This window comes from Pyxicephalus adspersus, chromosome 1, assembly GCF_032062135.1.
Source record: "Pyxicephalus adspersus chromosome 1, UCB_Pads_2.0, whole genome shotgun sequence".
NCBI classification, from domain to species: domain Eukaryota; kingdom Metazoa; phylum Chordata; class Amphibia; order Anura; family Pyxicephalidae; genus Pyxicephalus; species Pyxicephalus adspersus.
The window spans coordinates 63,978,670-63,990,220 of record NC_092858.1 but is presented as its reverse complement, the minus strand read 5'-3'; the positions used below and the strand labels follow the sequence as shown (position 1 = coordinate 63,990,220).

Sequence of the window (11,551 nt, the reverse complement as noted above, 5' to 3'; positions counted from 1 at the left end):
AAGTTTACTCACTTGTACACTTTCACAAAACCGTAATAAGCATTATAGAATCAAGTATGATGTAATATTGTTGCTGTATATCTGCTGCAGACACATTTATGGATGAGACCCGCTATGCGTGAAGCAGTGTACATCCAAGCTTGTTCTCAGAATGCTGAAAATAAAGCCAAGTTTGGGGACCAGTTTACCTCTGGCATTTAACTCTGCACAGGGTTAGATTGACTGTACCTGTCTAATGGCCAAAGAGGAGCGCCATGGGATGTAGCATAAGAGGATTGGGCAGAAAGTATCAAATGGAGCATCATCTGGAGCCTGAAACTTACTGCTGGAAGGGAATGCAGTGAGATGTATGTGGCCATACTTGCACATTATGGGGAAAGCTCACCTTATACGGTAGAGTTCTGTTCCACTTTACTTTCCAACTAACTGGACAGTAAAGTAGAAGCAGGCAACTGAAGCAAAGGTAATTTTCAGGGCTGCTTCAGGTTTGGTGTGCCACTGCTTACATTAACTTAGTACAGTGCAAAGCCTATCAGTTTATTAGGATGTATAGTGGAAGGCAGGGCAGATAATAATGTGATAAAAAAATGTGTTGTTTGAGATATGAATTTTTTTTTTGTTTAACAATAATTTTATTGAAAGAATAGTGGGGTTAAAGGATACAAAGAACATCATTTGGAGATGATATAAAACTATGAACAACAGGAGATATAAAGACAAGATGCATACTAACAATGAACAGGGGGTAACGTTGGTTTTCTATACATGTGATATTTAATGGTGCCTGACAGATTCAAATGCATAAAGTAAAACTGACTGTGTTGCCAACAGGGGTTATAGACAGCTTGGAGAGGAAATGAGTCGGATAGCCGATATGGCATACTCTGGATGGGTCCATGTCAGGGGGGATGGTGTGGAGGTGAGGCAGGGAGAACCTGTGGACAGGTAAGGAGGCTGTCGAAGTAGGTGAAAAGACAAGAGAACAAAAGAGGGGGAAAACAGGAGCTGGGTAAAAGAGGAAGTGGAAGGGGGTTGGGTAAGGAAATTTATTTTTTTTATTAGGAACTAATATAAAAACCACAATGCAGCTTTTTTAGCCTTTAGTAATGTCCAACAGAGCAGGACTGGAAGAAAGGGAATCTTTGCACAGTGCTGTAAGTCTTAACAGTGTGAACGTTTATAAAGTAGGAACGAGCACAGGGATAGGCTGATAAACAAAACATGGTTTATTTTTTGCCCAATCACAAACTGGAATTGGCCCTTAAAGATGACCTTTCAGTAAGATATTACATAAACTGCTTTTCCTGAACTCATTGCAAAGAATGCCGATTTTTCTGTAAATGAAACTAATGTTTTGGTTTAAGTAGTATCAATCATACACCTAAAACAAGAATGCAGATAGCTTTGTATCAAGTTATGTGACAATCAGCTGAACCCATGCACTGCACACTCATTCGGTGTCAGTGATTCAAAAGGTATTAAAAGCTAAGGATGTTTGGAACCAGGTCACCAGTTTACATCTCTCAATAAAATGTCCTCTTTAAGAGGCAGGCGTGCTGGAATCACTAGAATAGCTGAAAAGAATTTTAACTTGTTTAGTCATACAGACCACACTTGTATTGCATCTGTAGATTTTGATGTTAGTCGGGTTATAAGCACAGTCTGAATCATGGATTTTGTGTTTTTTTTTTAAGCAAAGTAATCTTTAAAAAGAACAATAATGTATACCATATATGTATTTCATGTCCATCCCTATTATCAGTTACAAATCAATTAGGATATGATTATCTTGAAAGTGTAGGACTTTGTTTACTTGTTAGAAACGTTATTGACTATTTCTGTAAAGACACTTATAATTAGATTTATAATGAAAAATCTCTTCCCACTACAATACAATTAGGGCATTCATTTTTCATCAAGATGCCATTATAGTGTAAAGTTGTTTTCATGACATAATGGCAAAATCAATTCCTGCATACCAGATTTTCATTACCAGAACTTTCAGCTGATTATATGTAAATTGAAAAACAGCCATCTATGTTTTCCTTGGCCCTGACTGATCAAGGGAAGTGATGATGAAATCAGGGCAGTGGGACTAAAATAAAAAGAGATGGAGAAAAATAATAAAAAACATATTCAATTTTATTACATCTACCAATGGCCCAGTTTAAAGTAGCAATATTACAATAATAAAGCATAAAAGTAAATCAATGAAAGTTATTTGTTAACATTTTGCTAGGTACACTTGTTCATTAATGCACAATCAACAAGTAGTCGCAACTCAATGCATAAAACGAAAAGGTTAAGAGGTTTAGCTGGTGTTTAACAACAAAGGTGGATTTGCAGGTAGAGATTGGTACAAAACAATTAAAGCATCCAGTGAATGGTATTTTTCATAGCAAAACACCTTAACAAGAAATGTTAAAGGATTATGCTAAATATTGTTAAGCTAAAGTTCAGAACTCAAACACATTTTTAAAGGACAGCTACAGCTGGTAGCTACAGGCTGCTGGGAATGAATGAACTCCCATGCATGCATAGGATTTACAATATCCTGGCCTAGTCTATCAAGATGGCAAAGATCAAGAACCCAGAAGAACAGTTGTTGGTGCCCACAATGCAGTGATGACTGGGGCGTGCAATTTAAAAATTGAACTCAAGAAGGTTGCAATTTTTTAGCTTTAGTTCTGCTTTAATACTGACTGAGGATTAGGTAAATGCTAGCTCATTTTGTTAGTGAGATCATAAATCATTGCAAGGGCTGCACACAGTCGAATTACATACTGCAATAGCAGGGGGTTATCTTATCAATTACCATTTAGTTCAATTACTGTACATCAGGGTTCAGTTTAAAAGTATTAACTTAAAAGCCATATCAGTCACCTGTAAAACATATAACGCAGTAAAATAATTACAGGACCAAAAGGTGGGAAGTCCCAACCACAGGTATGAAAAATATACATTCTTCTCCTTTATCCCTGTACTGATGTTAATTTTTCAAGGTTTATGCTTCCTTCTAATACCTCTTTGAAATATTCTCTATATTAGGAGGTTCAGATGCAGAAAAATCTTAAAAAGTATTAGTACATTTCCACAACTTTTAGGTTTAAGTTTACTGCTCAAAATGTAAATTACAGTACCTGCAGCCCTTTTCCTAATTTGTATGCATGTGAACATTTACCAATCAGACCTATGCTCTCTATTTGCTGTTACAATGTTAAGGCCTAGGTGCCTGTAGTTGCAGAATTTTGTTTAAAGGTTTCTTTTGATTTGGTATTGCAATGTGATCTGTAAGAGTGGAAAGAAGAATTACATAATTCCAAATGTTCGTTCTGATCAGCAGATGGCAGCCTGTCCCAGGATGATTTAATTTATAGATGAAGATATCGTCATCTCATTGGAATGTCAATAATCCTGTCAATGGGAGATAATAACAGGGATAAATAATATCAGAGGATAAAATATTTTCTGTTATAGAAAAATTATTACTGATATGAACAGTTAAAACTAAACCTGTAATGAGTGTATTATGGCTGCCAGTGTTGCTGATTCTATGCCTGCTATGCTGAGCCAGAAGATTGAATAATTGATGCAAGTGTACAGGAAGGTTCCTCGTCTCCACACTTGTTCTGGGTTAACAACTCCCAAAACCAGAGCCTGCCAACTTTTATATTCACAAGGTAAGCTCACCAAAAGCAACCTCCTACATGATTTATTTTAAAATTATAATCTCATCTTTTGAAATAAATCTCTCCAGAAAAATAATCAGGGGGTTTCACACTTAAATGTTTCCAAGTATTCAACAACCTGTTTACATCCTGGTGTTCAACTGCACAGGAATCAATTAGAATACTAATAGATATTTACTACCATTCACATTTTTTCTGGCAATGAAAGTTGCGCTGCCCTCATACTGATCCATTGCTTTCAATACTGTTAATCACAAACTTTTAGACAGCTAAGGATTTTCAAGACAGGTTCTGTTCTGTAATGTTAGTCTAAGGCAGTCACCAACCTTTTAGGTTTCGCGGATCACTAAAATCAGCAGCTCCTGACCGCGCATGCATGGGTAGCCAGGTGTCACTCAAAGGGGGAGAAACCACTCGCAGAATGATGTCATTATGGCATAACTCTGCCCACTCTCCCATCACAGATCTGGGGCTGCAATGGGAGAGTGGGCAAGTTGTGTCCAGAGACACAGCCCGTCCATTGTCCTGAGCCTAGAAACTGCACGGGAAACATGCGGCTGTGGCCAGTGCGTCCTCCCAGCGGGGTCCTTCTCCTTACTCCACTAGGGGGTGCGCCGGCCAGAGCTGCAGACCACCAAAATTTTTGCGATTGGCAACCGCTGGTCTAAAGCACACACAGGGTTCTATGGAACCATAGGTTTTCTCCACAGGTTGCTAGGGGTTCGTTAAGTAATAGGCAATTTGTGCCTCTCACAGTTAGCCAAAAAGATCATTGGTGTCAGTTTATCTGTAAGGGTGACACTCCTCCCACTGGCCACAATGCTAATATATTGTGAGTTGTGGATATAGAAAGTATAGGAAGGGTTCCCCCATGTTAAAAAAAAAAAAGTTGAGAAAGTCTGGTCTATGGGGTCCCCCTTATGCTTCAGCCTATGCAGCGTGGCTGTGGATACAGGTGACCACAAGAGTATTACAAATTATTTAAATCTACTATCTGAAATACATAAACCCATTTTCTGTATAAAAATGCTACAAAATACTTTTTTTGTAAGAAAGCATTGTTCCCCCATCCTCAAGCAGATCTATCTTCACATTTTTACTTTATTTAATCGGGTGGATATAACCCTTTCATATAGGGTAAAAAATATGTTTCTTTTAAAACTTGTTTTAAACATTTTTAGGGGACACCCCTCCTATCTTTACGGCCACAAGTTAAAGAATGAATAGGAAGCCCACAGCATGAGGCTGGCACTTTTTTTTTACTTGTTCCAGAATCAGCCCAAGATCAGGTGGTGTAGAAAGTAAATTAAAGATAGCGGTGTAATTTCTGGTAAGTACCCATTCAATTAGGTTAAAAAAAACATAAATTTACTATTAAACACCACATAACCACTACACAATTCAAACAGACAAGAAAATATACATTTTGCCCTCATGGATCTGGAAACAACCCTCACAATTAAAATGTGTATTCTAATAAGTTGGATTGTGTAGAGACTATGCTGCTAAAGGATAGGATATGAAGTAAATGGATGTGCTGATAATCACTATCCTAGTGAACTCTACAATAGAAGTCTCTGGAGGCTTCAGTTTAGCCACTCTGCCATAAAGTCCAGAACAAGGACTGCAGTTATAATTGTTCTTCTGGAACTTAGCCCCATCTCCAGACAGGATCTCTGGAACTCAGTCAGAGTGACCATAGGGTTCTTGGTCACCTCTCTCACTATGATCCTACTCCCATGATTGCTCAGTTTTGGTGGGTGAGCAGATCTGTGCTTTGCAACAATTCTGCCACTGAGCTCTGCAGGCAGTTCCTTTTGACCTCATGGCTTGTTTTTTGCACTGCTATGCATTGTCAGATATGACGCCTCCTATAGAGAAGTGTTTGTCCTTCCAAATCATGTCCAATTAACTTTAAATAAACTTATTTACCATGACGGTACTTCAATCAATTTGCAGAAACATCCCAGCAGTGATAAAGAGTAATAAGACAAAGCTAAGCTAATAGCAATAGACTTGAATTGGAAGCACTTGTCACCACTATCCAAGCTTTTTTAAGTGTTCCAAAAAAAAAAAAAAAAAAAAAGTGGAAATAATGCATTTGCAGCCCTTACACCTAAAAGAGCTTACTATATACCACCTGTTTCCATTGCTAGGTCAATGTTGGGTGCCAGTATGTGCAATAAATTCCATTTTCTTTTTACCACCAATGTGACTCAAGCCTAAATTATTACACTACATCGGTTACATCATTACACCCCTAGAAGTGACTACACTCTTTATAAAACACTAAGAAGTTGGGTCACAATACACAGGCACTGAACAGCTCCAGCATAATACAAAGACAATGGAAAAATGGGACATACTGAGGGACGAGCTTTAGAAAAGTTTAACCATTTTATAGAGGTCAGTATGAAGCTGGCACAAATATAGGGGTTACTGGACACATATGTCACAAATAAATGGGAACAATAAATTTGTTGTCCTCATCCCCCCCGAGTGAAAATAAAATCTGAGACAGAAGGAAGAAATAACTACTGTCAAGCAATTTGAAAACATGAATAATTTATTCTAAATATGTACATTATCACATGAATAAAAGTGTGGAGTTAAAACAGCTTTCATACAAAGTGAACATTCTTACAGTTACGTATAAGCCCTTGCATCTTGTTTATGACTACAGTTTCACTTCAGCCATAATACTTCTGTTTTTTTTTTTAGAGTGTAATATGTAAGGTATCATCAATTTTTTGTTTTTATAATGCTGACTGCATGAGTAGCAATCATAATGCACTCCACTGCAAGTAACCTTTAACTATGTGCACTGAATACAGCATTTCAGGTTACTCATTATATACTTTGCATTTGGTGCTGGTAATTTTGTTGTACTACAATGCCAATTAACTATAATAAAATAACAAAAACTTATTTAAACAGGTCCTGAGATACTGATATACAGTATAAATAAATGTCACATGAATATGTATAAAAGAAATACTATATTTTCTATATTACATATCTAAAATTGAACTGCAAACACAGTAAAAACAGTTAAAATTATTCTGCTTATGAATTTGTGGTTTTGTGCATTCAGTATTTTTGGATTCAGCATAACCTGCCAGACAAGACTTGCAAGTGAACCTTTACTGCAGCATCAGCAGCACACATCTGATCTAAACACTGGGAAGCAGCAGCATGTTGATAAATTATCTTTTTACTTGTTGTTCCTGTTGGCCCATGTGATTGCATTTAATTCCAATTGGCTCCTAGTGCTGGCCCTCTTTAGTAAAAAGGATTACAAGGTATTAAAGTTAGGACAAATTCACAATCTTACATTGTTTATTGGACGAGGGAGGTAACATCAGAGGGGTTACCTAATATTTTAAGATACATTTATTCTAAAATTCAGCCTAGCATAATGAAAAATGACAGCCTTCCCTAGTGCATTCTAACTAGGGTCTGCAGTCCAGCTTAAATACCCACAGGCTGTATGTAAGAACAATATTAGCCAAGACTTCTGATCCCCAAGTGTACAAGAAGCTAATTTCTGGGTATAACCTAACCCTTTCCGCCCAACTCAACTAAAAATCTAAAATCCATTTTTCTCACCTAAATATCCATCAGATATGTCAGATCATGTCAGATTTAGTTACCTTCTTTACAAAACGAGGAAAATATCCCTGCAAGTTGAGTTAGAGGAGGTGAAAGGGAGATATGGGGAAAATTTTACTCCCGAAAGGAGCCTTGATAGATACAATCTGTGTATTTTCACTTTTTATGTGGTGCATAATAAAAAGTCCTGCGATATATATTCTTCCAGTCAAGTAAATAATGATGTCACTTCTTGGGCGGACATTAAATGTCAAGTCGCATTAGCAAGTAAAATCTGTCAAGGGTTGCAAGTCTCTACGCTCAAATAAATTATTTTAGGTTCTCAGATATATGAAATGATGTTTTATGTGAAGCAAATTACTGACCCCCTGCTACTTTCTAACACTTTATTCTTGTTATGCACAAATGCAAGGTTCACATTAAACAATGAATTTTAGGGGGAGAAAAAATATCAGAAGCAGATTGTAGAAATGAAGAATCCTTCAGAAATTGAGAAATCTTAGATCTTATGCAGTTTTTCATTTTTTTATCTTGAAAAAAAAAATTGACTCTCGGGCAATGAGTTCTCCGCTTACACTTTAATAATATAAGGAATAAATCATATAATGTAAAATAAGGGCAGCAGAGGATTACTAATCCTGCAATCTGGTGATTTAACATGATAATAAACCCTTTCAGTACCTCAAAAAACTTTTGTAACACAGTGGTGGTGTGTATCTCAGGACCTGTGTATTCATGCCAAATGAATGGTAAAAGTACCTATTGCTTATACCGAATATGGTTTGGCCATTTTTTGTAATGGACATAATAAAAAAAACTGTTGTAAAACACAATTCAAATTTAAACAACTTTATATAGTCCAAAAGAAAAAAATCTTACAAGGACATCAGGATAAAACAGCCCAGATGATCCCCAGGTAAATAAGTCCGCACATTGATGAGGTGAAGAGATATGTCCCACAATAAAAAAATAGGAGCATGCATTGTAACAGCACACACAATATTAGAAACCAAAGGCTGCCTACCACCACACATTAAAGAATGCATATGAAAGCATTAGCTTGTCAACTTTGCATCAAATAAATTATAATGCATACCTAGGAAGTTTTACTGCAGCAGTGATATTGCAAAGCTGTTTTATTGCCATTGTCCTGTATATTAAATATTTACAGCAAAATGCTGTTTGGCCTTTCCCCAGGGCACAGTATTCCTAACCTAATGATGTAACTGTATATTTTGGTATACTCTGACAAATTTTATTCATTGCACCGGTCTTTAGTTTTAGCATTTTATTTTCCAAGCTTATTAAAAAGGAACCTGGCATAACAGAGATGGGAAATACCATTTCCAGAAAGGTACAAACAATGTCATCTTTATCACAATTCAGAGAAGGAAAGCAGCTACAATCAGCTGTACTACATATATGGTAACTTTTTTATCTATGCAGCTAAAGATGTTATCCAGGCACCTCTGGCAGACAATACAACTAGATCTTTAACCTCTACTGCACCAGCAGCAACGCTTGGGCAAGAACACTAGTCAAACCCACCCCTGACACTTGTTTGAGCAATAAAGATAAAGCAGAACATTAAAGAGGTACCACTGCTGTATATGTGCTCTCTTCTTGTTAACATGTCCACTGCGGGCAGCAGCAGTGGAGCCCACCTAACTCTTCTTCCACTTTCTGTTGTTGTAATAATCTGATATAAAGACAAAAATTCAAGTCCTTCCTCTAGCTGAATTTAAACATGAAGTTATTTTTCAACTGATGCACAAATGTATAAATAACTTTAGGGAATCATTGACACATAATCATGCAGCCAGTGAAGGTTCATCTGACAAGCACAATGTTATGGGTTGATGATACACTAAACCTACAAACAGATTCTAGATTTATATCACCTGAGATGTCAGATGAAAATCTCCTGTCTGTACAGCTGTCCCCAAAAAACATGCAATATGTCCTGTCGTATCACCCATGACAATCAGCTAAAGACCATGGGAAGTACAAAGCAGGATGCCTCCTGCTGTCTGTACAGTGCTTCTACATTCCTACTGGTACATGAAGAAATTGCTTTTTTTTGCAAAGTATGTACATAGCCTAAGTACTAAAGCAAGGATGAGAATGCTGATGGTTGCATCTTTAAAAATAAACACATCAATGACCAGATTTTCTGTCATTACAGCTTTCCTTTAACACTTAACATATCAAATGGGCATTTCTTTATTTGCAATGACATTAATCTGGACATCTTTTACAATAATCTCTTTAATAAGTAGCAAATGATCAGTAAAATTATCAGTAAAAAGAAAAATATATATATAGAAAGCACCAAGCTAATTGTAGAATCCAAAAACCATAGGTGCTATCTGGGCCCCACAAGTGTCTGATGGAACAAGAGATACTGTTGCTCAAAACAACCAGCAATATTCTCACTTACATTTATCTGGCATAGTGTAAAGGAATCAAAGGAAGATAGTTCATGGATACCCCTGAAATTAAGGACAGTCCCTATAAACCTTTTCTACTCTTGAAGCCATCTGTCTGTCCAGAACAGTAAAGTAAAAAAGAAAGGTCAGCAGAAATACATCTTTGTCTTCATAATCATTTGAATACAAGCACATATTAACCTGTTTACTATAACCAGACAAAAAGATTTGCCCTACCAGTATTTTCCTTATGGGCTTTTTTTACCTGGATCTGGGGCATTTACAAATATGTATTAGGAACATAAAAAGGACGACATTTTTAGATTATTACAAATAACGCCAGTGCTACCTTTGAAAACCAAAGCAGCATTCGAGTGACACTTGAAAATGAAGGATATGTTAAAACAGTGCATGCACTGAACATTAGGTAATTTAGAGGCCTATAGATAATTCATTTACCAAGAACTCCATTGAAAAACCTCCAGGGAGAGGAAGCTGAAAGGTGCCAGCTACATCCTAGATGCACTCTCCCCGCTTCTGTTTGGATAACAAACAGTACAAATGACATTCTTTTCATCAGTCACAAACTAAATATACAACAGTGCAAAGAAAGTTGGCATTCATATTATGGTCACATTTGACGTCTTTGTATTTTCTTCTGGACAGTGATTACTGGTCAGTTCCTTTATAAATTGTTCAAGTGCAGCAAAGTAGCCTTGGCACTGCCATGTATCATTATGAGTCCCCTCAGGAAAGATGGCCAATCTTTTAGTCCGCGATGGGGAGAGTTCATAGAGCTGTTTCATCATGAAAGGAGGAATTAGCTGGTCTGATAAACCCGAGATAAACAAGGAAGGCATTCGGCACTGAGAGATTTTCCTGTAAGACAAGAACTTATTCTTGTAGCACCATAATGGAAGATACCGCATAGGAAGAAAAGAGAACAGGGTGCTGGCCATATGAGGAATGCTAAGAAAAGTATTTTCTAACATAATCGCTGAAATCCTGTGTGCATTCTCTGAAGCCAAATGAACAGCAACTGCTCCCCCTAGTGACCGTCCAAACAGTATAATCTTTGTTTTATCAATGTCAGGCCTGGTCATAACATAATCAAGCACAGCTTCAGAGTCTAGGTAAAGGCCTTCTTCACTTGGCTCTCCTTCGCTTTTTCCATACCCTCTGTAGTCAACTAAAAGCAAGTTCACTTTAAGATTGACCAGCATTAATAATGCATTAGGTAATCGGTGGCCAATATTTCCTGCATTACCATGAAAATAAATGATGGTTGGAGAAAAGCTTGAGTTATCACCCGTATATCTTAGAAGAATAAGATTAAGATGTATGCCATCTTTCGTTTTAATGCATATATTTTCATGCGGTATTCCTGTGGGCATTGGGACATAAAGTCGTGATGAGGAAGGCTGATCAGGAAAGTACAGCAAAACATCCTGAAATTTAAATAATATTCCAGCTATGGAGACAAATATTAGGAGGAGCAAAATAATGCCACCATACATATTAAACGTTAATATCAAAGGCAGAAGACATATCCTACATAGTCCCCATGACCAAGATCCTAAAGTTAGTAGCCATTTCTCTGCACAAGCCCAAAACACCCAGTGCTTTTCCATCTTTCTTCATTTGGTTACCTGAAAAACATTAAAACAATTAGAATAAATTTCCAACATGTATGTCACATTTACTTTAGACTGTGTGCATATGAGAAAAGATAAATCCTCTAAACCAGGATGCAGCTTGTGTAAGAGTAAAAGCAATGTTATCCCCAGCCCTCTTCAGCTGGGCAGCTGGCACTTTTTAGAT

At 37.0% G+C, this 11,551-nt stretch overlaps 1 protein-coding gene across 1 annotated transcript; it reads right to left on the bottom strand.

Moving 5' to 3' along the window:
- Positions 1 to 6,237: 6,237 nt before the first annotated feature.
- Positions 6,238 to 11,545, bottom strand: ABHD13 (abhydrolase domain containing 13). Its single transcript, XM_072411913.1, has one exon. The coding sequence runs from the start codon at positions 11,359 to 11,361 to the stop codon at positions 10,351 to 10,353; it is 1,011 nt and encodes a 336-aa protein (XP_072268014.1). The 5' UTR covers positions 11,362 to 11,545; the 3' UTR covers positions 6,238 to 10,350.
- Between the last annotated feature and the right edge of the window lie 6 nt (positions 11,546 to 11,551).

Bases quoted from the DNA above. Each gene is read 5' to 3' on its own strand.
- ABHD13 (XM_072411913.1), bottom strand. From the start codon at position 11,361: ATGGAAAAGCACTGGGTGTTTTGGGCTTGTGCAGAGAAATGGCTACTA.